This window comes from Centruroides sculpturatus, unplaced genomic scaffold, assembly GCF_000671375.1.
Source record: "Centruroides sculpturatus isolate CEXI.00-Female unplaced genomic scaffold, Cexi_2.0 scaffold1586, whole genome shotgun sequence".
Classification (NCBI taxonomy): domain Eukaryota; kingdom Metazoa; phylum Arthropoda; class Arachnida; order Scorpiones; family Buthidae; genus Centruroides; species Centruroides sculpturatus.
The window spans coordinates 56,512-83,422 of record NW_019385863.1 but is presented as its reverse complement, the minus strand read 5'-3'; the positions used below and the strand labels follow the sequence as shown (position 1 = coordinate 83,422).

General features: G+C 31.6%; 2 protein-coding genes across 2 annotated transcripts in view; both read left to right on the top strand.

The window, feature by feature from the left end:
* The window catches only part of LOC111642601 (aldehyde dehydrogenase family 9 member A1-A-like), a 24,839-nt gene extending 3,179 nt beyond the window's left edge, over positions 1-21,660 (top strand). The window contains exons 2-9 of the mRNA XM_023388966.1: positions 4,018-4,210; positions 4,282-4,427; positions 4,546-4,675; positions 4,744-4,988; positions 6,571-6,798; positions 11,897-12,085; positions 12,202-12,431; positions 21,319-21,660. Coding sequence (XP_023244734.1) covers positions 4,051-4,210; positions 4,282-4,427; positions 4,546-4,675; positions 4,744-4,988; positions 6,571-6,798; positions 11,897-12,085; positions 12,202-12,431; positions 21,319-21,535 — 1,545 coding nt within the window. The 5' untranslated portion in view covers positions 4,018-4,050 and the 3' untranslated portion in view covers positions 21,536-21,660. The remainder of the gene's footprint in view (positions 1-4,017; positions 4,211-4,281; positions 4,428-4,545; positions 4,676-4,743; positions 4,989-6,570; positions 6,799-11,896; positions 12,086-12,201; positions 12,432-21,318) is intronic.
* A 2,492-nt stretch (positions 21,661-24,152) lies between these two features.
* The window catches only part of LOC111642602 (CCR4-NOT transcription complex subunit 9-like), a 17,394-nt gene continuing 14,635 nt past the window's right edge, over positions 24,153-26,911 (top strand). The window contains exon 1 of the mRNA XM_023388967.1: positions 24,153-24,372. Within this exon, the coding sequence (XP_023244735.1) occupies positions 24,349-24,372 (24 nt within the window). The 5' untranslated portion in view covers positions 24,153-24,348. The remainder of the gene's footprint in view (positions 24,373-26,911) is intronic.

Below are 26,911 nucleotides of genomic sequence, written 5' to 3'. Positions count from 1 at the left end.
CTTTATGAAGGCATAGAGCCTTTACTACATGAAAATGAAAATTAATGAATACACTGTGTACAGTAATTTACCTGATAAGACAGACCTCAGAAAAATACTTTATGAGAGCTTTTATACTTTTATAAAGCTGTCTATAATGAAAATTAATTAACTAAGGATTTTTTTGCCCTGCCAGGTGAGGCCGAGTTATCCGGAGTGCCGGGTTATCGAGAGCCGAGTTTTCGAGGTTCTACTGTATAGTGTTTATGCTTTTAATAATTTATACATATAATTTATCATCATTTTAATACTCTTTTTTTGATGAATTAGATGTGTCTTTTTATTTTTGGAAAAATTTGCTATATAATTTTATCAATTCTGAATTAAAATTTTTTTTTTTATTAGTGTTGACTTGACATGAAAAGAAATGTCATCTACTTGTGGTTGAAAAATTCATTGCCTTTTCAAACAACGTCTTTCAGCTCTTTCTAACTCTTCGATAGCAATAAGAATTGTGTATCCGTCAGCCATTTTCACTTTCGTGTAGTGATCTCAAATGTGCGACTCAACATGAGTAGCAACTCACATGGTGAGATGGGAAAGCACATGAGTTAGAACTCAAGACTACCAATTTGCTGTCAGTGTGAGATGGTACCACGTGATACCTTCAACACGTTGGGAGTTGTAACACGAAAAACTCGAGACTAAGGGCCCAGGTAAATCAGTTAGAACTAGGGACTAAGCACTTGTGCAGGAGTAACATAAATTAAGAAAGAACCGGTACGAATAACTTAGCTCTATTGGAGATGTGTACTATCGTACATGCAAAACAAAAAAAAAAGGTCGACAGGTTGCACACCATACGTTGGAATACAGACAAACTTGATAGAATTGCAGATGACTTTCAGTGAGTGTGAGTTCTTTCGTGTTAAAATAGTGTAAATTTGTAAAAATATTTGCAAGAACTTTGTTTCATTGTAATTTCACAATTTACACAGAATTCCCAGATAAAATTAATAGTTCACCCGTACAGTGAGTCAATTCCCAGACTGTCCAGGTGAAAATCGGATGATTGGTAACACTAGTTCTAAATTATGCCGCTACTGCATAACCAGAGTTCAGTTTATGGTAATAATTTGTGATTATGATCAGAAAATACATTTAGTAAAATTAAAGCATAATAATTATTTATTAAAACCATTAGTTTTAACAATAATGTACAGCTTGTATGCTGCTGGCGATAGAGGGGGGCTTCGACCACAAATTGAACTAACGACTATTGGTGCTGTTTGCTGCAGCTGCATAATTTAGAACTAATGCTCTCTCGGGGTCCAAGGCCCACAAACATATTTTACACATTACTTATAAATAAATGATAGAAATAGGCCCACTTTTTGTATGTATAGAATGACCTGTTTACTTAAAATATTTATGGTCTGTTTACTTAAAATTGCCCACCAATTGACACTATTGAAATGAGTTTTGGGTTAAATTAGAAATTGGCTCACCGATGACCGAGCGGTTTTGTTCCCTGAACACTGGGAATTTCGTCCTGGATTTGCCTTTCGCTGGGACGGGCTGGTCATGTGGAGTTTTCTTCACATCTTCAATGCCGAACCCTTAAAATGACCTCCCGGAAAACATCCCCACTAGGCAGATCACCCAAGTGTTGCATTTCCATAACTTCACAAAACAAACAAACATAAATTACGAATTAGTTTGATTAATTTATAATCTAATTGGTTACTACACATTTAGTTATCATTAGTTGCTAATTTGCTGTTGAAAGATTGTGATAAGTTAAATAACATATTTCTTATTTATCAGTGATATCATTAATGTATTAAAATGTACTTTCAATATACTGTAAATTTACTCAACATTTACAGAATATCGTCAGTTTCATAATTCTTAAATATATAAAACATCAATAACTTCTTCAGGTAACTGACGACTGCTAAGCAAATGCAATTCAAATTAAAGTCAAAATGGAATACCATTCAGAATTCTAATTTGAATTGCATTTGCTTAACAGCCGTCAGTTACCTGAAGAAGAACTTTCAAGTTCGAAAACGTTCGTAATGCTCTGTTTTTCCGAGAAGAACACCAGCAACAGGTTCCCGGTACATATTGTTTATTTTAACCCGGTGTAGTATATAATTCTGATTTTATATAAAACATCTGCAGCTTGTCCCACTTTTCTGTTTGAGCTATATCACATTTGACAAGACTCCTCCATTATATTCAATTTTTGGCTATATTTTTCCTCTATATATATGTATAGTATGGCCAAAAAGTCACTTGCCAAATGGGAATAATTACTGTTCTTATTGTTTCAGATACAATAACAGCCAGAAATAATCATGCTGACCCCTAAACAAGTGGAGCTTTATTATTGCAACAGTTATTTAATTAATATTAAATAAACAGTATTTATTTTAATTTACTGTTTTCAATACTGTCTTTGAAGACCACTATTTCCCCCTCCAAAAATATCTTATATATATGCATTTGTAAACTGTTAAAGTAAATAAACAAATTATTACAAATATTTCAACATTTTTTTGCTAATTATGTATTTGCTTAAACTTTGTTAAAACCCTAACTGTATCTTGAATAACAACCGAAGTTGTAGTTGGAAATTCGCCTATTTTACCAATCTAGGGACCCCCCCTTTTCAAATTTTAATATCAACTCAAAATAATTTTAAAAGACTAATTAGAATAAAACGGTTTATTACCCAATTATCAGAAATCTCACAACATGCCAAGGAAGGAGCAATTAAATAATTAACATTGTAAAGGATTAAAGAAAAAATATAGAGAAATGGGGAACATCACATTTTGGCACCGAGTGTTGCAATGAGGCTTGGACTTCTACAATGTTTACATATTAAACAAAGAACTTAGTCAAAGCAATCAATGAATAATGATTGAGAACTATCCCAAAGCAAAGATGAGTCATGTCAACTCAGTGATGACTCTATGAAAGTTCGACATCATTGCCAAATAAGAAAGCATTGTCTCAGCTACGATGATGACACTGCCCATGAATCGTCACCCGATGACGAATTTTCTCATTCTGTAAGTGTTTAAAAAAGAGAGCTCCAACCAGAGAAAGTTCAGTCAGTTGGAGGTGAGTCAGTCAGAGAAAGGACAGTTAGACGGAGAAAGACAGAAAAAGGGAGCGAGACAGACTGACAGACAGAAAAGAGAGAGAGAAAAAGAGAAACAAACGAGCACCAGATCAGATGAGTACCAGAGCGAGAGTAGCTCAAGAGAAGACAAGCTCAAAAAACAAGCAAGCATCAATAATAAACTAAGAGTGAGAGTGAAACAGGATCAAGAGAATGATCGACTGTCTGAACAGACAAGAGAAGACATCTTGTTTACCTGGTATGTTGTGAGTGGTGTAAGTTCAAATATTCCCCACTAGGCACCCCCTCATTGTATAGATAAAAATAGGCAAATTTCCAAAAATCGGGTTTTGTAATTCTGTTTTAAACTTTCGTTTTGTGTTAATAAATGTCCTTAAATTGGTTATATCTGACTCTGCCTTCTTCCTCCTGAGAGGCTCATTCCTGGACTTCGGAGTGGCTGTTACCCTCGCACCTTAATCATCTATTTAGTCTCAATTGGCAGTGTGTCTGATAAAACACATCTGGTGGCAGGACTCTACCCAAAAAGTGCATAATAAATCTTTACGGCCCTGAACCCCACATGTTTAATTTAGTAATAAATTTATATATAAATATATAAAATTTAATATATTTTGCTAGAATTAATACAGTAAATATAATGGTTGATGTTTTTTGTTTTGAGTGAGGCTGGTGCCTTGTTATCTTGTCAATCCTAGATGATCACCTAGATTTTGCCTAATGGTAAAACTGGCTCTGACTATACCAATGTTTTCTCTTCATTGATAAATATTATTAGTTATTTATTTGTATAATTTATGTTGTTAATAATTTTGATAAATGATAAATTTTTTTTGTAACAGTTTAAAATGAAATTTCTAATATGTATTTTTTTTACATAGTAACTGCATTTTTAGGAATGAAGACAAAATACAATGCTAGCAAGAAAATTTGCTTATAGTTTGATTAATTGGAATGTAAGAAATATGAGTTTATTATCTGTGATTTCTACAAAACCATTGAATTTTATCGATGGGAAGAGAAATGATCCGACCGATTTTCACAATGAAATTCCAGTGAAATATCCTGCAACAGGTTTTCTTATTATTTATGTTTTTATATTATTTTCAAAATATTAAACTAAAAATTTATTTTTTTTTTTCTAGACGAAACTATTCATAAATTAAAATGTTCTAATCAAAAAGAGGTAGAAAGAGCAGTAAAATCTGCAAATGCTGCATTTTTAAACTGGTCAAAGTTCAGTTATCAACAAAGAGGTCAACTACTAAAATCCGCAGCACAGAAAATTAGAGTACAAATTTATAAATTAATAAAATATAAAATTTTTTGCTGTAAAACACATCAGACATTATAATTACATTATTTTTCTATGGCAAAATTAATTTTTTTTTAATAAATTTATTCTGTAGGAAAATCTGGAAACAATTGCTCAGATGGAAGTTATAGATACAGGAAAACCTATATGGGAAGCTAGAGTAGACATTGCAGGTTGTGCTGACGTCATAGACTATTATGGTGGTCTGGCACCAACAATCAAAGGTAAATTCCAAATTTTTTATGAAATTTATATCATATTTTGTTTTTCATTATGCTGTGTTACATAACAGGTTATCATCATCAGTTGCCTGGTGGAAGTTTTGCAATGGTCACTCATGAACCTCTGGGTGTTGTAGCTGGGATAGGTGCTTGGAATTATCCATTTCAAGTAATGTCTTGGAAGTTAGCACCAGCTTTAGTGTGTGGCAATACATTTGTTTATAAACCTTCCCAGTTAACTCCTCTAACTTCTGTAGTTTTAGCAGAAATCATGGCCGAAGTAGGCATCCCTGATGGTGTTGTTAATGTTATACAGGTCTATTCCTTTTTGTCATTTAGGATATTTCTTAGTTTCTTTTTTTTATGACTAAATATGATTTATCATACATTGTATTATAAATTTCTTAAATACATTGATCCATCTCTTATTGCATTTATTATTGATACGATAAGTAGTGCATATGCAGCTCTTAATGAGGTAGTTGCAACCTTACCAGAGCTGTAGACTATACCTATAAGAGTAAAAAAGAAACCAACAGTCTACATATGACCCTTCATGAGATGATATAGTTCCCAAAATCAGCTTATCTGGAATTTTAAAGTTAAAAAATCCAGAACTATTACTCAAAACAATGTGAAAAATTAACTGTGTTCTTCTCGAAAAGTTTACTAAACATGAGAAATGCCATTTCATCAACTACTGCTGGGATGCAATTGGAATCATGCTGCATGCTCCATTGAGGTTATTGCATGTTCAGCAAGCAGCTGTAGGCTGATTTTTTGGTGCATTATATCTCAAAGGGTTTTTTGTAGACTATCACATCAGTTCCTTAGACTTTTTACTCCTACAGACATGGTCAACAACTCTAATAAAGTCTAAACTTCCTCATTTAGAGCTGCTTATTTGAAAATTTTATTTTAAAAAATTCTAAAATAAGACAATTTATTATTTAAGTAAATATTAATATAAAAACATAAAAATATTGCATAGATGCAATTTTTTTAAATTAAGAAATTATTTATTAAGAAGTATGCTTAAATTAATAATGTCAAATATGTAATCAAGTAACTAACATCTTATTCATTGCCAAGGGAGTTTATTAAAAACTAACGTTTTTGATTTATTATATGTATCCAAAACTACTGCATAATACAGGTTTAGAAGTATAAAATCAAGTATTTATTTCTGTATGTTTTGCATGAAAATATTTAAATTCACATTAATTTTTAATTTCACATTATGCAATATATTCAGCTAATTTCGTGTCGTTAAACATTTGATAAAATAGTTCTAATAATAAATATGATTTTTTAATAAATGTTTTAAAAATTTAAATAAAATATACTTCAAAATATGTTTCAATCTTGCACAATCTATAATAAGTGAGATAAGATTTGAATCAGATTATTTGGCTACATAATATGGCTGCAATTGAATATATAATATACAGGGTTTTCCTCTCAAATGGACCTAGTTTTGTGCATTAATTTTGGAAAAAGAAATAGGAGTATAGTACTGTAGACCATGGTAATTCAAAGTGCATCTGAAAAAGTTGATTACTTCACTAAACCAGTAAATTTCCACACATGCTCCTGATGTGGCAAGTATGTTAGGATGTACAATGCATCCTAACATAACCAGCATGTTAGGAGTTGGCATTGCAATTCTTGTATGTGAGGCTCTTGTGTCTGGTACTTTTGTACCATACACACAATCCTTGACATGTCCACAAAGAAGTGATATTGGTGATCAGCAGACCAAGAAATGGACCTGCAGAGAAAAAAACCTGATTTTAAAGAACAGTTTAGAATTAGGATCATTTAAGTGGAATACTCTGTGTATATATTAATCATTACACATACTGTAAGTATATAAATTTTATTGTTTATTTTTACAGGGTGATGGTGAGACAGGAAATATTCTCTGTCACCATCCTTTAGTGTCAAAAGTTACTTTCACGGGTAGTATCTCTACTGGACAAAAAATTATGAAAGCTTGTGCAGAAGGAATAAAAAAAGTGACACTTGAATTGGGTGGAAAGTCACCTCTTATTGTGTTTCGTTCTTGTGATATTAAAGAAGCTGTGAAAGCAACTTTACTTGGCAATTTTCTAACCCAAGGTGAAGTAAGTATTATAACTGAATGATATCACTTTACACATTTTCATTTGTTATTAAATATTTTAAAGATTTAAGCTGCAAAAAATATTTGATTAATTCCAAGGATTAACCAAAACTATCTTAAAGTACTCAGCAAATCACAACATATAAATAACACCTTATCTTTGCCAAGAAATATATTGTAGCTTTCTGAGCTTTAGTAAGAAGGGCATTTTTGTATTGTGACAGAATACAAGACAGGAGTAAAGAAATAGAATAATGTGTATGGCACAGACCCTGGGTTACCAAAAAAGCACTATATTCTGGGATGGTTAAGAACTATGAGGCAAACATCAAGAAAAGGTCATTTAAAAGTGCTCTCACTGGAGTCATAATATTTACCTATAATGAAAGTATGAATAGCGTTATGAAAGAGGTTGCTGACAGAAAAGGTTTGAGAATGCTTATAAAAAGGGCCCCTAATTATACAAAATCCTCAGAAATGATAAATATAATATAAAGTCAGAGGAGAAAGCAGGGGTTTATAGAATTCCTTATGAGAATATACAATTGGACATTTAAAAGAGACTATATTGGAGTAATTACCAGGAGTTTGAGACTTGGACTCAAGGAGCATAGTTATAATATCAGAAAGGAGTCTAATGCAATTATTTTGTCTTAAATGGTGCGAACACAAAGATCTATAGTCAAATGGAATGAGGCAGCCATCATCAAACCTTTATCTTCTTCATCTTTGGCGTTGACAGCTGATAAGATTCAGATTTATAGGAGTAAATTACAAGAAGGCTGTTTGAATGCGAGGGATGCCAAGAGTCTTCCCTCTACATGGAAGTTTATGGTTAATTAAAGAATTTACTAAGAGCTCTAACCGGTTAAAATAGTAATTTTATTGGATGTGTTAGAAGTATTAAGAAATACAATTACTATGTACATATTTTATATTTTTGTTATTCCGTTGGTTATATAATTTTTGTTAATTTTATTTTATGTTATTCTATTGCTTATTTAATTTTGAATTTTGTATTCTATTGGTGGAATGCTTTAATTCAAATTTCGTTCTCAACCTGAGGATGGTCTGTAAATCAGGCTGAAGACATTTGTTTTGGAAATAAATATATTTCTCAGCAAAGATAAGGTGTTATATGATTAACCAAAACTACCAAAATTTACTAGCTTATCTTTAGACTAAAAATCTAGCAATCCATTTTTGGTTTGTAAGTAATTTAAAAACTCAAATTACACTACACCCTATGTGTTCATAGATGTCAATGTTTGGGAATTCAATTGCTTGTGATCAGAAATTTATTATGATACTGTTTATTTTGGCTCAAATAAAATTACTTTTGCAGTAATAAAAACTATGCACAGTATATTTATTTAATATAATCATTCATTTTTCTGAAATTTTTTTTAAACAAAAGCAATAGTGGCAAAATGTTGTCATAATAGGAGCCATACACTGCCTATCCGAAATAAACAAGAACCACATCATTTATTTATATATCTATTTTAACTGTGTATTGTAATGTTATAACTGTTCTAAAGTGAATATCACTCTTACTTTACTCATATTTTATGATTGACTGAATAGGTAAATGATCATTTAACTACTTCAACTATATGAATATACTCTAAACTCTCAGTTGCTTGTTTGAGGCTAAGTTGAGAGTTATACTTACATAATGTAATATACAGAGATTGTAGTCAGAAAACTTAGAAAAATGGCACATACTACTTACACATATACAATTTCTTCTTATAAACTTAGTACATAAGTAATAAAATAACTTACTGGAATATAAATATTTAAAATAATCAAACACCTAATTAATTTTCAATTTTTAAACTGTTGTATTGCTTGCGTTCTATTTTACGTTCGTTTTTGTTTTAAAATGGCTTAACTGAAGAAGACTATTAAATATAGTCAAACATTTTTATTTTATTAAATACTTTGTTGCTGGAAATATTAAGGTGTTTGATTATTTTATTGTATAAGTATATGGAATCCATGATAAGGGTCTTGAAGAGCCACATATGGGTTGTGATCCACAGTTTGGCTACCATTGACAAAAAAAGCTTGGAATGAATTACAAATTTAATATTGAAAATAGAACTCGAAGTTTGAGAATTCAATGTTCGTGAAGGGTTACCTTAGTCCCAATTATTCGTGAACATGGAAGATTGGTGTGCTTAATTTAATGCCACTCAGGAGAACTTTTATGGAAAACCAGCTTCTGTTTAGGTATCAGGCAAACGAAGAAAACTAGGAAAACTCCACATGGCCAGTCTGTTGGTCACTCCATCCAGTCCCATTTTTCTGAGGCAGCCACTTGCAGATCCTTTGCTGCTTCTCTGTGGCCTATGAATGGGAGAATTCCCCATTTCTATTAGTTGATATTCTATATCTTCATTCTCACAAAAAGGTTTAAGTCACTGGCAGAAAGTAATACTATTTTTTAATTTGTGCTTAAAAATTTTTCAAAGCATTTTTGTCTTATCTTTTGAACATGATTAAAATTAATTAGAACTTGCATTTGTAAAACAATTTTGCCAAATTAAAACTTGGCAAAATTGTTTTACAAATGCTAGTTCTGTTGAATTTTGAAATTCTTATATTTCTAGCATTCTTTTTAAAACTTTAGAAATTGTCACAATAAATAATTTTTAAAATTTAATATTGTTTTACTTTGTCTTCCTTATCACATTATTAAAAGTTTATAAATTAAACCTGTAGGAAGGCAGCCAGATGTAAGAGATGGGGTCTGACATATCTGGGATTTAAAACCCACAAAATATTCCTGGGAAGTTGTTTACTCAAATTTGATTCCTGTACCCTAAAAATGGTAGGGTGCTGCCTCAGCCATCAGTTTTTTGTTGGCCAAGGCCAAAACATCATCATTATTCTATATATAACTTTTTTCTTTTATGTTTTAAGCCAAATACAAGACCTGATTATTATTGAGTAATGTAGACAGACCAAGGATATTTCAGATAATTAAAAGTTTGATTAACATAGATTGTTTAGTAAATCATTAAATAAATTACATTTAGGTACATTAATGTGTACAATGTGCTGTAGTTTTCAGTTAAACTTACTTGTTGAACATAATGTCTTTTAAAGTACACAATAAAACATTTGTAAATAAAATTAAAACATTGAGAAGTTGAGGGTTCAAATCCTGCCTCTGGCCGATTCTTTCTTCCTGAACCTTCTAAATTAATTATTAAATTGCATAACAGCATACATGATAACATGAACAACCCAGGACATCTTCAATTAAAAATTGAATTATGACTATTTACAAAAAATTATAAAATTTTTTCAGTATCTTTTATCCTTTTAACACACCAAAGAAGTAACAGTATATTATTCATGTTATGTATGCTGTTATGCAAATGAACTTTATTATTATTCAAAATTGCCACCAGAGGACCTGAACCAGTTATATATTGTGCTAAAGAACATGGTAGTTATGATCAGAAATTGTAACCATTGTTTTAATGTTAAAGGATGCCGAATCCTCAAATAAATGGTCGGCGTTTTGATTATTTTTAACTTTGTGTTTTCTTTATAATTTATCATGTGTTCTATGGAAGTTTATCCAAGCCAATATACTGTTACTTCTGTGGTGTGTTAAAAGGATGAAAGATAGACTTAAAATTTTATAATTTTTTGTAGTCATAATTAAATTAAAATTTAATAATAAAAAATTGAATTAAAATTAAAACAATTGTAAACGTAAGATAAAAGGTTAAAAAATTAATTGTTAAAATTTGTATTGTCATAGAAGTCACCAGAGTAAATTTTCTGTTAATTTCTATAACCTTTTTCAATATGGCACAATGACAGCCAAGATTATTGAAACAAACAGTACTGTATTAGGATCTTGCATCTCTGTTGACAAAATACTTTCCCACAATACAACTTGGATAATTAGAACTACATTTTTTTTTATCAAGGATTGCATTAATGTTTATAATTGGTTTGGATCCTTTGTGTGTTGATCTATTTAAGTGTAAAGTTCACTATAACTCTCAACTCATAAATGCTTAAATTAATAGAGATGATTGCAAATTTTTATATAATGAAATAAAAAATTACAATTAAAGTTATTCAATAAAAATTAATAAATTAACTATATTGCAAATGATTATAACAATATACTCATGTACCAAAGAACAAGAAAAAAAAAAGAATGAGATGTATATAGAAGTTATTGCATCTTACGTAAACTGTAGCTATAATGAGTATTGATTATTAGCAAAATAATTTTTTTATTTTTAATAAAAATCTTAAGTACAAGTGTAAGATTAATATACAGGTAACCCCCGTATAACACGGTACTGTTACAGCACGGATTTTCTCTGACACTGTTCGAGAATTGGGTAAAACCCTCGTACAACTGGAAATGTAATAAATTTTTACATACTTAAGTAATAATAGCTCATGAAAATTATTATTTTCGTGAACTATTAGTACTTAAGTATGTAAATTTTCTCTTCTCGCCTTCTGTCGATACACGTGGTCCTTCTTCAAACTTGTTTCAATGTTGCCAGATCGCAATGCTTCTGCTTCTGATGTTGCCGAATGTTTTTCCCTTATTCCATACTTGCTTTATTCTTCATAAGTGCTTAGCACCATATAAGGAAATTTATAAAGACCTTTTTAACTAGAAGCAAGCAATCAAAAATTACATACATTTTGCAAAAGGTAAAGCATGGATCTGAAGATAATGCAGAAAAATGCTCAGAGGATAAGGATAACTTGCCAAAAAGAAAACGCTCTCGGTTAAGAGTGCTTTTAGCGATGACGAAGAAAACATTGTTTAATTTATATTAATATGTATCACTTAAGAAAATTTTAATGAAGATATTTATCTTAATTATGAAAATATACTAGCATGTTTTTTAATTTTTGGAATCTAACCCTTCTTTTCGTATTAGTTTTTTGTTTCGTATAACACGGATTCGCATAACACTGCAATTTTTTGGAACGTAACTACCGTGTTATACGGGGGTTTCCTGTAAATGTTTTAAAATGTACACTTATTTTATGTACTGTTTATCATTCTTTGATTATGACTTTTGTAATAAATTTAACAGGTATGTTCAAACTGCACCCGTGTATTCGTAGAAAAATCCATATCCAAAGAATTTATTGATGAGTTGTTAAATTCAACAAAAAATATGATCATTGGTGATCCAACAGATGAAAAAACAACAGTAGGAGCCATGATATCAGAAGAACATGGGGAAAAAGTTTTAAAATATATTGAAACTGCTAAAAACGAGGTAATATTTAATGTTAAATCAGACATAGAAAATTTACATGTAAAATTTTCAAAGTTCAATGCAGACAGTTGCTAATTTGAACCATGGCTTATCACTTTTTTGTTTCATTTGTGCAGGGTGCACATGTGTTGTGTGGTGGAGAAAGGATAATTTTTGAAAATTCGCCACTGTCTAAAGGATTTTTCATAACTCCATGCATATTGATAGACTGTCGAGATGATATGACAGTCGTAAAAGAAGAGATATTTGGTCCAGTAGTGTCAGTTTTAACATTTGAGACTGAAGAGGAGGCTCTTCTTAGAGCCAATTCTACTCCCTATGGGCTTGCAGCAGGTGTCATGTCAAAGTGAGTTGATAGTATCAATTACTTATTTTGAAAGTAATGTTAAATTGCATATAAATACAGTGAAAAATGCTTAGGCAACCACCTGTCAAACTGGGCAAAAATTTCTGGCACCGAATAGTTTATCCATAAAGCCTTTGTATAAGTTAGCTGTATTAAACGACCACCTGTGTAACGCGACCGCGGGCATCAGTTTTTGGTCCGAAACAACATACAACTATAATAAGCGACCGCTTCTGCATATATATCTGGTCTAAACTATTATTCAACAATGTTTCCCCCTTCCTAATATAATGAATTAGTCTAAACTCTTGTTTGAACCCACCTCAGGCACTTCTCCCACTCTTCAAATTAGGTGCATGTGTTAATAAATTAGTCTAGCAACAAAGGAAATTCATTTCAGTTTGTTTGAAATTGTCCGAAAAATGAAAGAAATGCAAAGTGCTGTCATTAGAAGATCGTGTTAAAGTTATCACAACAGCAATTAGTGGCGAAGTTTAACTGTGTGAAAACGAAATTGATTTTACCATAGACCTACAGTATTTTCCTTGGGGATATATTGTACACGATACAATTAATCAGCTGATCTCATCGTTAAATAAATAAAAATAAATTTTATCAATTTTTAAGCTCATATATATTGTAGGGAACCCATTCTTAATCAGTGGATTCCACCCCGTTGGTTCGTCTCGCCAATTAACCAGTCCAATCTTTCTACAAAAAAGCTTTATTTCACTCTCAGGGACTACTACTTCACACTCCCTCTCCCTCTCATGTCCCGAATTCCTATCTCCCAAAAATTTCTCCTTCCCGCGTTTTCTTCCCCGGTCTTAATGGCTCCTCGTTAGCGTGTGTCTATGGATGGATTGCATCTGCCCCGACGAAACCCCTCCCCAGAGAGGGAGGGCGAGAGGGTCCGATATCACTACATATACAGTACATGTGTATTTGATAAGGTAGGTTGATACAGAAACTATTTATTTCCACGATATTTTTAGAAAAATAATATCCAAGTAATTTTCGCACGCAAAACATTCAAAAAACAATAAACACATTAATGCAAAAATCAGTTTTACAGGCAATGTTCCTTTTTTTGATTCCGCAATGACAATCGCGAAATGTAATGAAATCATATAATGAGAAAAAAAAATAAATCGTTTTATTAATTAATAATTTTTCCTATAGTAATTAAGAAAATATTAAATATTAAAAAATATAAGAGAAATATGTACGGAAATATGGTATTACAGCACCTCTTGTATTGGACGACCACCTGTCTAAAAGACTACTTTTTGAAGGAACAGCCATAGACAGGTTTTACTATATTTACTTATTTTAGTTTAGTTATTAAAAATTTACTATAATTACAGAGATTTAAAATTATTTAATAAAACTTGTTTCATTTTTACTTTCCTGGCTGTTATATATAATAAAAGGAAAGTATGGCAATCGATCAAAAAATCACCCCCAAGATTTTTGCATTTTTGGACTTAGGACAACATAAAACTTCAAGAAATACAGAAATTACCCCCCCAAATTTTTTGCATGTATTATGTTTGTGTGTGGGGGAGCATGATTTTGTTCACCCTCTTTGAAGCTTAATAACTCCCATGCTTTTTGGCAAAAATTTCTGAAATTTTGCAGGGAGATTTGTTTATTAGGGGGATTGGTGCTATTAAATTTTGGTGATTAAAGATCGAGGGGTGGGGAGACAATGAGGGTCATGTGTATTTCCAGTAGAGTTGGTTGACGATTTTACTTGTTATTGGCATTTACAATTTCTTATAAAACCCATCCCTATCCTCAAAATTAAGCTTTTTGCCATTTTATAATAGTTAAAAATATAAAAAGTTTTTTTAATAAAATACAATAATAGATGACACCACAAATTTTAAATCATTCTGGGAAAGTTGAACAACTCATTGCCTGTACCAAAATTCACAAGAAAATTTAATAAAAATAAATCAGCATTTTCATTTCCCAAAATCCACAAAGAAGTTATGACCAGTGACTGAAAAGTACTGCTTATCTATGTATCTACTAGAAAAACACTTTCAAGCTTTTATCTCCCCTCACCTTAAGGATTACACTCTTTCAATCACCAGCTCAATCAAAATAGTCACTGCACTACTGCAGGATTAAGTTGAAACTACATTTGATTTTACAAGCCTATATTTCTCTATCTTGTTTGCAGTGGTGTGCATCATTGGAAGCAGTGGAAGTGTTGCTTCCCTTGTATTTTCTAAAAATTAAATAAAATATGAAAATAATCATACAATATATAATGTATTTTGGATTAATTAAAATTAATATTTTATTATAACCGCATTATTTATCTTATTACAAATTTCTTTACTACACGTGAAAAAAAATGATAAGATTGCTATTGTATATTCGAATATCAGTGGCAGAATGGAAGCACCATATTGTCGAAACCGGGTCTGCTTCCAAACAGCCAGATTATATGCATTCGCGCATGCACTTTCCAGAACACTAACCTCACGTGGTTTAGCTGATGGATGCTACACACCATGACACTTCCAATGATTCTATCCAGGACCGGTTCTGGGCTGTTAGCCGCCTGCCCGCTAGATATTTGGCCACCCTCGCCCAATTATGTGAATCATGAGTAGATTTATAACTTAACCCAACCAATAGGAATTTACTGATATGTTTTTATGATAGTTCCATATAGTTGACAGGAGTTAAAAAAAGGCATTAAAATATTTTATATTTTCATTTTGCTCTCCTATCTTATATTACTTTTGGATTTCAGTGTTAAGCCAGTGATATTACGATTTCGTATGTCCCATCTATAAGGGAGTGTAGAAAAAAACGTGTACAATTCTTGTAAAATATTAAAAAATTAACTGTTACTTTGGCAGCATCATTTACAACTAAATTTCATGAATGAGATGCACAAGATACAAAAAAAGCTCTAGAATTTATTTTCCTTAAATTTACGATTTATGTATTCATTGTCATAAAAATTTCTTTCCACTTCTTTCCCAACACTACAAATATTCAAGTACAAAGTAACCAGTTTCGACTTCTTTCTACTTAAGATGTAATCAAATAATTAAGAGATTAGGGAATTACGGACATAAATAAAACCCTGCTGAAAGAGCCAGAATTTTATTTAAACAAAAGTTTAAATGAACCAATCTTTAGCTGAGTGCAGTGGGGACTGATTTCTTCATAATATTAGATGTAATAAAGACAGATATTTTTCCAGTTCTATGAGAGTGACTGAAAAGTAAATTTTGGAAATTTCTGTGGACAGCTGGTCCTAAAATGAATTAGTTAGAAAACAAAAGATGGACAATCAATTAAGTTTAACATATTTAGATTTTTATAGCTATGGCGAAAAATGTTTAAAATTTACAACAACCCTGTCATGTCCTTTGATGTATACTGGTGATGCGACAAAAGAGGCATTTGACATTGACCAGTATCGGCAGCCTCAGGATTTGGCAGTCCACATGCTGTGCAACCCACTCTGATTCCATCCATTAGCCACTCGTAGGGAGCTATTTGACTAAGTGGATTGTTTTAAGATTTAAAAGAAAATAATATTTTATGTTATTTTTATGTACGTTTCTTTACAAAGCTATATTTAATCATAATTTTCTTTAAAAGTATACAATTGTTCATACAATTGAAGAATATTTTGTACCAGGTATGTACTGTACATCCACCACACATTTTACCAAGTAAGTTTTTATTTTATTTTTAATTGTAGCCCTTATCAGTGGTGTAGCTACAAATTAAACACCCTGGAGCAAGTAGAGTCGGTGTGCCCCATAGTTTCTTGGAAGAGGTCTCGCGAACTTTGTTTCGAACATTTAATTTTAAAAAATATATCAAATTATTTCGATTTTAAAACTTTACTCAATAATTTATTTGAGATTCAAGACATTTCAATAATAAGATAATCAATTTAATAAATGCAAACATAATAATAAAACAAAATACAGTATAATTCTGTAAGTATGGAATACCTAACAATAATTACTACATATTTAAAAAAAACTGTATTGACAAAATGTATTCAAGTTTAGTTTAATAACAAATACATAATAGCGAGGTTGTGGCAGAAGTTTTCATCTGTAAAATGTGAACATTTTGAAGATGAAAACTTCAGCTGCAACCTCACTAATAATACATAAAAATGCTTCAAAGTTGTTGTTGTTTTTTTGTTTTTTTTTATTATTTGCAAATCGGTCAATCACTTTCTCCAAATCAAGTTGACAAGCTATTGTTGTTTCAATTGATATAGTTGCCAAAGAGTTAAGTTGGTGTTGTGATATGCTGCTTCTTAAATAAGTTTTGATTAATTTCAGTTTTGAAAAACTTTGTTCTGCTGTTGCTGTTGTCACCAGTAAAGTTAAAAAATGAGGCATGCTGCAATAATGTCAGAGAAGCCACTTGAGGCTGCAGTGTGAATTAAAATTAGTTCATCAACTTCACATATAGAGGTTTAAGTGAGTATTAAAACACATTTTAAATCAAAGCAATTGAGGTCGAAAACTAGGCAAAATGTCGGAGGGATATGCCAATTGTAACAATTCTGATTTTTCTAGTATGTTTTTATCAGATGACGCAACAAGATATGCTGGTGATGAGCACTTAAAAAGTGTACACAATTCTCGAACGGGTTCAAATCTAATAGTTAATTGATTAATTATTAAATCCGTTACTTTATAAAACACACTGACTTTTAAACATTGTTCACTGTTTTCAATGCGCTCATCTACCTGTAATTCATCAAAGAATTTTTTCACATGATGCAATCTTTTTTGGAAAAAAGGCTCAATATTCCATATAACTCAAAGACATTGTTTTTAACAAACTCCCAATTATTCTCTAAGTCCTGGAATTGGATTAGGAGTGATGAAAATATCTCAACGGATTTCTCTATATCTTCATGAGCACTTTGCAGCATTTCCGAGACTTATTAATCGGTTTTAGTATTTTACTTTGTATTATTATCAAAATAATAGTTGAAAATTGTTCAAAATAATTAATCAAATTTTTAGCTTTATGTTGCTCATCATAATTTTTTTCATTTAATAAATACATCAATATTTTAATTACAACAAAATAGCAAGAACGTAGTGCATCAAAAGCATTAATATGGGAAGACCATTGTGTTGGACAAACTCTTTTCAATGTTTTTTTGCTAAGTTGGTTTGATTTGTTTCCATTAACATTGCCCAACGCCTAACAGAACTGAAAAAAACAAAAATTTTTCTAACTATTCATAAAATTGTCTGACTTCTTGTACCTTGTGACACTGTCATTGATCACTAAATTCAAATTATGAGAACAGCGATGTACAAATCTGGCAGTGGGGTTTTGTTGTTTAATTCTTGCTTGTAACTCCGAGTAGGTACCACTCATATTCGCAGCCATGTTGTAACCTTGACCACACAATTTTGATAAATTGGTGAAATTTTCAATACATTTTAAAACTTGTTTCTAATCCTAGTGATGTTTGATCAGTAACCTGAATAAAATCCACAAAACATTTTCTTTATTTGCAGCTCGATTGTTTTTTCATTTTTATCTTTTTTTATTAAAACATAATGGAATACGATACTTAGCTGATCGAGTTTTAATAGATCTTGTGTTGTATCTGTTATTACTGTTATGAAAGTGGCCTCTTCCATTTCACTGTTAATTTGGACATTAATTTCATGTGCAATCAAATTAATTAATTCATTTTGTATATCCGGACTCAAGTAATTGGTACTGCCTTTGGGTTTCTTTAATAGATCTGTTAAAACATCATCATAGCAAGAAAGTAATTTAATTATTTCTAGAAAGTTTCCTTTTGAAGTTCCTACATCTTGAAGTTCTGTAATCCTATGATCTTGGAAAAGTAATTATTTATAGCAAGCATTATAGTTACATCTACTATACGTCGCAACACTTCACGCCAATAATTTACCGCATTGTTGATTTCTTGCTGACTAACAACATCTATGGTTGAACCACTTTTCCATTAGTCAGGAAAAGAGTAAACAAGGGAATAAAATACTTAGCTGGCTATAGAGATAAGAGGTTCATTTTGTCTAAAATCCAGGTGTGTTTGACTAATACCAATAAATCTACAAAGTTCAGTGAATTTCTATAAATTAATTACTTTTGTTTTGTTTGAAAATTTGAAATTTTATTATAATTTTTTTACAAATGTTTTTACAAGTTTTTATTTTGCCTTCCTAATTTCGCACCCTCATGATACGTGCACCTGGAGCAGTTTGCTCCAACTGCTCCATGGTAGCTATGCCCCTGGCCCTTATATCGTGGCTAGTGATTCAGAATGTAATTGTGATATGAAAAATATATTTAGATATCTATGGATTTTACTGGCTTATCGAACATATGAATACGAATGGACCCTAGACCATCACACGCAATTAACTGATTGCCCCTGGAAGTTGGCTTCTTACAGAAACACAGTTTCCCTATCATCAAATGCCACTGCTTGTTTGTATGTACTGTACCATTAGAGACTTTCTGCTATCCCATATTCCAAATTTCCACCAATATTTCTCTGACATCCTAGAGCTAGAGATTTAATATGACATTCATCCTTTTTCTCCTTCAACATAAGATCTAAAAGCAGAACAAAGGTATACCCCATGGAAAGCTGTCTAGGCTTACTTTGTTTTCTTGGCATTACAGAACTAGATCTTATATTTCTCCCAATTCTCTCACTTAACATCATTTGTTATAAATGATATATGGATAATGTCTTAATATCTTAATCCTTTGAAAGTACAAACCTGATGTAGATGTTATTCCTTAGCTGAAAAATATTAATTTATATAGTCTAACCCTACAAATGGATCAGGTGGTCACAGACACTAACTTTCTGACATCAATCTTTTGCTCATGGATGGCTGAATCCACACCAAAATTTGTCTAAACCAACATTCCAATCACACAATATCCCTACTTCTTCTTTCAACTCTTTCATTCACAAAATTGTAGCCTTCTGCACATTGGTCAAATATGTTTACACACAGATTTGATGATCACATTTGGCTCCAAATTCTATCTAGCAATAAAAACTGGCCTCTAACAGTATGACATCCTCCACCTCATTGAGAGGTTTGCCACTCCAACCAAAACCATATCAAAATGTAAGTCTGTCTTCTCCTCCTCCACATTCACAAACTAAAATCCTTCAATCTATCCTCAAGTCTATCATAAATAATAATAAATGCAAAGTGTATCAATGCAACCAAGCTTTATACTGCCTCCTATGGATTGTTAAAGACCCCATGGATGACAAATGGAACTTCATACACTGTTAAAGGTGCATTGATTAATTCAGCTGAATAACCACAGTGAATAATTCATTCTTATTTGGGATTGATCGATTTTGAATAACCTCTGATTCTATTAGCTACGGTTAAAAGTAGAGTACAATTTTTATTGATCTAGTTTAGTCAGATTGTTGCAATTTTCATCATGTACAGTACATATGTTAGCTGTGACAAATTGCTATGAATTTTAAGGATGTCATACTATGTTTGCTCCACTTTAGACTGTATGTAAGGTGAACATTTTTATAATTGAAGTTTTAGACTATGTACAAAAAATATAAAATTTTTGAGTCTATCTCAATCCTTTTTTATACAACACCAGAAGTAACAGTTAACATGGCTTTTTTATTGAAGAATAACTTCTTAAAAAACAAAGGTAAACGAGTAAAAAGAGAGATCACAATGTTAAAAACGATCAAGTGTCAGCCTTCTGTTGAACATTTTTAATAGAATATAGTTGATAGTTATAGTGATTAAAGCATTAAGCACAGTGATTAGCCTGATCTGAGGTTCCAGGATTGAATCCAGGTGAGAATCCTGGAGTTACTCATGAGTGGCAGATCCTGATATATCATATCTGATCTCTCACCATGTAGTCATCCCCATTGTGTATCTGGCCAAATCCACAATGTGCATATGGAAAAAAGGCCGTTAGTGTCCACAGGATAGAAAAATAAAGAACAAAATGTGTTATGCACAATGATCAGTATCTGAGAGTGACAACAAATTTCAGCCTGGAAATATATCAAATATAGGCCTATATACTGTATATCTATACAGTATTTGGTTATCTACAGTTTAAAGAAGAATGTTGATATCAGAAGGAAAATGGGTTAAACCTTGATGGAGTAAACAATTGGGAGGTGATGGTAATGGTTGATATAGAGAGGTAGGCAGCCATCTTAATCATCTTGATGAATATATAAATATATTACCAGCCAGATGGTCAAGTGATTAATTACTTACCTCTGAAGGATTGCAGATAAAATCTGGGCAGTCAAAAAATCCCAGGAATTTTTTGGGGGTGTTCTGTCATTGATTGATGTGTCAGATCCCCCCATTCCTCACCACCTGGCCTTCCCACCTGGGCTTGAAAAAAGTTCTCTTAGTGCCTGCAGGATGGAAAATGGCCACAAAATCATGGTGGACTACAGTTCAAATTGTGATCAGTTATTTTCAAATTAGAAGTTACAAAATGTACAATACATCATATAAATGTCAGTTTGTGTGAGACAGTATGGCAGCTTTTGGCTTGAATTAAAATAAAACACTTTTTTTTTTTTTAATACAACAGACAGTGCTTATATTTTCTTTGTTAATTTATTTTTCTCAAAAGAAACATAATGTATATTGAAATAAGAAATGGCCAAAGAACAAGTAGCCTAACAGTAATTATTGATCTCCTAGTGGGGCAAGTCTATCATTGACAATGACTATTCAGTAGATACTATATACTGTCTGAAATATCAAGATTTCCTGAGTTATCTGTAATAATTGTATTAAATGCATTGTTTATTTGAATGATTTAAATTTCACTGTTGTTATATTTTTAGGGATATCAAGCAAGCCCATAGAGTAGCTTCAAGTATACAGGCCGGTATCGTGTGGATAAACAATTACAACATCTTTCCTCCTGAAATACCTTTTGGCGGATATAAGAAATCCGGTTTTGGTCGAGAAAACGGTCTAGCAGCCATCAACGATTTTTCCCAATTGAAAAGCATTTACGTAGAGATGAATGGCATTGATTGTCCAATCTATAAGGAGTAAAATTGTGTAATTTAATATAAAGATTGTAAATATTTCATTCCAAATATCAAATGTTTTATTTTTAATTATTAAATTAAAGTTAAATTATACACAGATTTAAATTAATGTATATTATTGAATATGCTTTCAGGCTAAGTACAAATTTTATTTTTGATTTATGCATTTATTTTCTGATATTTATATACAGTGAATGTAAAATAAAAAAAATTTTAAATCATTAAAAATTATTTTTGTATTTTTTTAACTTGTAAGAAAAGATTTATTAAAAGTTGTAAATTCTTATAATTTTTTCTGTAAGTTATTTATTTTAAAAAATATATAAAAACCACCCAACTGCCCCTATGGTGTGCCTGGTCAAACCTACAATGGTTATGCAAAAACGTTCTTCAGTGCCCACGAGATGGAAAGTTTGAAGAAAATCAACCATGTAATTTATAAAATGTGTGAAGTAATATCTTAAAATGAGAAATGACTCCATAACAGATGTATGGGGCCTGAAGATAGAGCAAGTCCGTTTTACCTTGTAGCCAACCGCTTTGGGGAATCCGAGATTGAATCCCGACTGGTCGAAAAACCCCAAGAATTTTTAGGAGGGTGGCCGTCCGAATACGTTAGGCTCATCCATCACCACCCGGCGATATGCTTGACAAAAAAGACCTCCTCTGCTGAAAAGACTGTAGGGCGGAGAAACAGCTTTCGCAATGTAATTGTCAAAAATTCAATATTGAAATGTGCAAAGTCATAATTGTATAAAGGAAGGTGCGGATACAAAACAAAGTACAAATATGGCAGTATTAAAACAACATAGATGACAGTTACCTCAAAATTTATAGTACTGTATTTAAATATTTACTAGACCTTCCAATAGTTAAGAAGAGTGCAAACCGTTAATTTTCGGTTTTGCGCCTTTTTAAAAAGTATTTCTATGGAAAGAAATGATTTTATTTTACATATATGCATTTTATTATAAATTCGATAATACTCGTTTTACGTTGTAATTCCTTTCCATTTCTGGTAAACCATTTCCGAGTTGCCCTATTTTCTATTCGCTGTATCAAATCGGATTTGTTGGATGGGATGCGGTAACGCAACACGTGTACAGTACGATCTGTTAAGCGGGTATGCTTCCTGGTAGGAGTTTTTATGGAAATTTGGCCCCCTATTTAGGTGTTAGATACACGAAAATGCAGGGAAACTCCACGTTGGTGATGCCCGAACTCGTGACCAATTACTAGTGATTAGGGTTCTCAAATTTCCTGGGTTAAAAAAACAACCGGGATCCTGGGAAATTTTTCTTATCCTGGAAAATCTCGCAAATTTCTTAAAAATTCACATTTTTATTATTTTGTGTTAAGGTTGAGGAAATTTTGCAAATAGAAAGTATAATTATCTCAAAAACTGTCAGAATACATTTGTATTTATTAATTTTAAACTACTTATTAGAGTTTTTTAATTTTTGCTCGTTACAAATGGTCAATAATCAATACGTAGCTTATTTGTGGCAGGACTCTCAAAATTCTTTACCTGTAATATCTGGAATAATTGTGTTTATGCTGTCTTGATTTTTAATCATGCCCAGTAGCTTCAATAACTGCGTAACGCCAAGTTGCGCAAATTGGGCAAGGACAAAAACGAGTACGAAGTCTGAAAGGATGAAGTTTTTCTTCATAACCTGATTATTAAAGACAAACAAACTGCCGAATTATTGGGCTATGATATTTCTATTAAAGCAGTCGAGGTAGACAAATCGAGAATACTAGAGAACAAAAGAAGTACTACAATCTAGAAAACGAACTAGAAATCTTTCAGGATACAGGTGAACAACATATAATATTTGTCTTCTCTTAAATGCATTAAACACGATTCCACTCGCATCAATTGAATCCGAAAGGGCATTCTCGATAGCAAGACTTTTCATTACTAAAATAAGAATTAGATTGAGTGATCGGAGTATTGACCATCTTTGCTTTTTAAAATCTTATAATACAAAATATTGTACATTTTTATATTTTATTTAAAAAACGAAAATTACCTTCTAAGTTAGAAGTTTGATCTAAGTTCATATTTTTTTAATTTTTAACTCAATTCAAAGCATTTTTGTTGTTGTTATAAGCAGTTTCCAGCAAACTTTAATAATTTTTTTTTATTTGTGAAAATTTCTACGTAATTCAAAGGTAATTTTTAATAGTATTATTAGTATAGCATTATTAATATGATTTTTGAGGTTACAGAACGTATTAAATTACTTTAATTAAAAAACGAAAAATAATTATATCATTTGATTTCATGATATTTTGTATATCTTAAAAATAATTATTTTTGTCCCGGGATATACCGGGAAATGAAAAACCCTGCTAGGGATCAGAGGTTTTATCCATTTGGTGGGCGGCAAAGTTAAAAAAAAAAACTAAAAAAAGATGCCAAGACCGATCCGCCACGACCATCCAGAAAATTAATTCAAAATTTACAGCTTAATGTTCACATTTTAATCATGCTAAAATTTAAAAATTATTAGAAATGTGTACAACGCTTAGTTAAATTTCACGTATTAGCGTCAATTAGAGTATTTATTTTAAAAACATTTTAAAAAGATCCACAAGAAACAAAAACAAGAGGCGACCTCCAACGGCTAAATCGGGAAAGATTATAGTGTTTGCAGAGTTTACTATTTTTGCCATTTTTATAAACAGAAATTATAAAGCTGACTTCTTGCAGAAGTTTCCTCGGTTTTCTATTAATCATTTAACGAATCGGATGTTAACTTCAAGTCGAAGGAGTCGAAATTAAAGTACAAATATCATCAATTAGTCCTTATGAATTCACTGAGCAATCAACAGGTAAGGTTTACTTTGCTTAATTGTGTTTGTGGCTAAGCAATTGTGACGTATAACATATGAAATTGATTCTTTATACAAATAACACAACATTTATTGTAGCTTATTGTGTAAAAGGGTGAGTTTATTTGTTCACAGATGTTGGCCATTTTGTATGCAAATTTCCAAATGCATTGTGGACTTTTTTCATTGTCTTCTATCTGATTTTGTTTGTTTATAGTTATGAAGTTAATTTTCTATTCCGATTCGAACAATTGCAGAGTCCATTGTTACTATGGTGGATTACCTCTTGGCCCCCTTTTTGGGCCCCTTTTTTATGACTTAAACAAATTTGTAGTTGTAGAAATCTTTGTGTGATACACAATTGCAATGGTAAAATTTGCTTTGTTTTCTAATTTTTTTATGTAATTTTGGGACTTCCTGTAGGTGTGTGCCCGGGGTTCTGGGTCAGTGCATTAATTTGGATGGTGTGTTTTATAGCAGTTTAAAATATATATAATGATAAAGATGCTCTTATTTGTTCAGAAATGACTTATTCATTGTGTATCCATTCTGGATTTCGTTTAAATTGTTATTTTTCATTATTCTGGTGGCTCATTTTCCTATGGGCAAAAGGGAAATTGCCTTGGGGCCTCGAACCAATCTTTTATAAACTTATTACTGTAGTAAGAATGTCAACATTTAAATTTGGGCCATCAGACTTTTCAAAGTAGTTTCCTATTATTCCAATTTTATAATTTTAAACTTATATTTTTGGAGTAATAGGAAACTACTTTTCAAAGTAGTTTCCTATTATCAAGAATTGTCATGTAAAATCAAAACATATACCTGCAATTTTACGATACTGTACTGTTATTTTATGTCTGTAAAACCAACTAACAAATATATTGTATTATAATACCTGATTATGCACTTGTGACATCAGGTCATGTAACCTTGTTACATTAATAAATCTAAATGAATGAAAAAAAAAATGAATTTAAATTTGGGCTGTACTTGGAGACCATAGACTGCCTGTTTGGCACGGGGTGCACGGAAATTAACCTGCCAGAGATAGTGCTAAAATATGAACCATGGTGCCAGGGATTTCCCAAGAATGTTTGAAGTCGACGCCATTTGTAGGACCCCCTAATTCAAATTTGTCTGTTCCCCATGAAACTATGATGTGCCACTGCATTTTCTTCCTTTTTTTCATCAACTATAAACATAATTTTTTGTTAATTAAACCAACAATAATTTTAGTGACTAGTAAAGTTAATTTCCTAAATATATTTTCCTGGAAGTGACGATTAGATGTGGGTCCAGATATTGTAATTGGTAATGTATCTGCATGGTAAGCGGAAATTGTGGGCTTGAATCCATCTCTGAATTGGTTGTTTTTTCTAGAATATTCTAGAAGTTAGTTAATTTCTAATTATTAAATTTAATACAAAATGGCAAATTAATCATCTACTTTTCTTTTTGCAACTTACTTTATCTATGTTTAATTAGCTGAGTTAAGATCTGATGAATCAGACATTATCATATGATTAATTTATACTTTGGACTTAGTTTACTGTATATTTTTAATCATAACTTCCCTTTCCATCTGTGGACACTAAGAGGACTTCTTTTAGGAAGCAAATTATAGTTTTGGTCAGTCCCACAATGGTACAGCTGGGTGGTGAGAGATGGGAACAATTTACTAATTTATATCAAGTACTGTACATTTACATTTAAAAATTGTATTATTTTATAGCATGATATATTAATATATTTGAAAATATTTTTTGCAATTTGAGTTTTATTTATATGTATAACTAGCTGCTACCAGCGGCTTTGCCCATGCAGATTTTGCAAGCAAACCCCATTTATATTCAGTATTTCAACAACCATAGTAATTGTTATATAACACCTACCACTGAGAATGATGAGAATTGCCGAGAATCAAACGAACTATTTTCAATTCGATCAATTTTCTGGAACGTTTACAATCGTTCTATAATTGAACCAATATACAATAACAAATTCGAATTTAAGATGGTTCAAACATTTTTAAAATCGAAATAGATAAAAATATTTATAACAATGTCTGAAATGTTATTAATTTAATACACCTAAGTACTCGATGAAGACTAAATCCTCTCCCACCCACGGGGGAATTTCGAGAAATCCCTTCTTAGTGTGAATTCCCATGGCATACCCTACAAAAACGCAGATTAATTTTAAAACAAAAAATTGCATCTAAACTAGTACAGTAGAAGCCATTTTTCCAGTTAAGCCTTAATCCTCTCTCTCTCCCCCCACAGAGGAATTTCGAAAAATCCCTTCTTAGTGTGCATTGCCATGGAGTACCCTACTAAAACGCAGATAAAAACAGAAAATCGCATCTAAAATAGTACAGTAGAAGCCATTCTTCCGGTTAAGCCTTAATCCTCTCCCCCCGCAGAGAAATTTCGAAAAATCCCTTCTTAGTGTGCGTTTCCATGACGTACCCTAACTGTGTACCAAATTTCACCTCTTGGTTAAGTGGTTTGCTCTGGGCGATGATGAATCAGTGAGT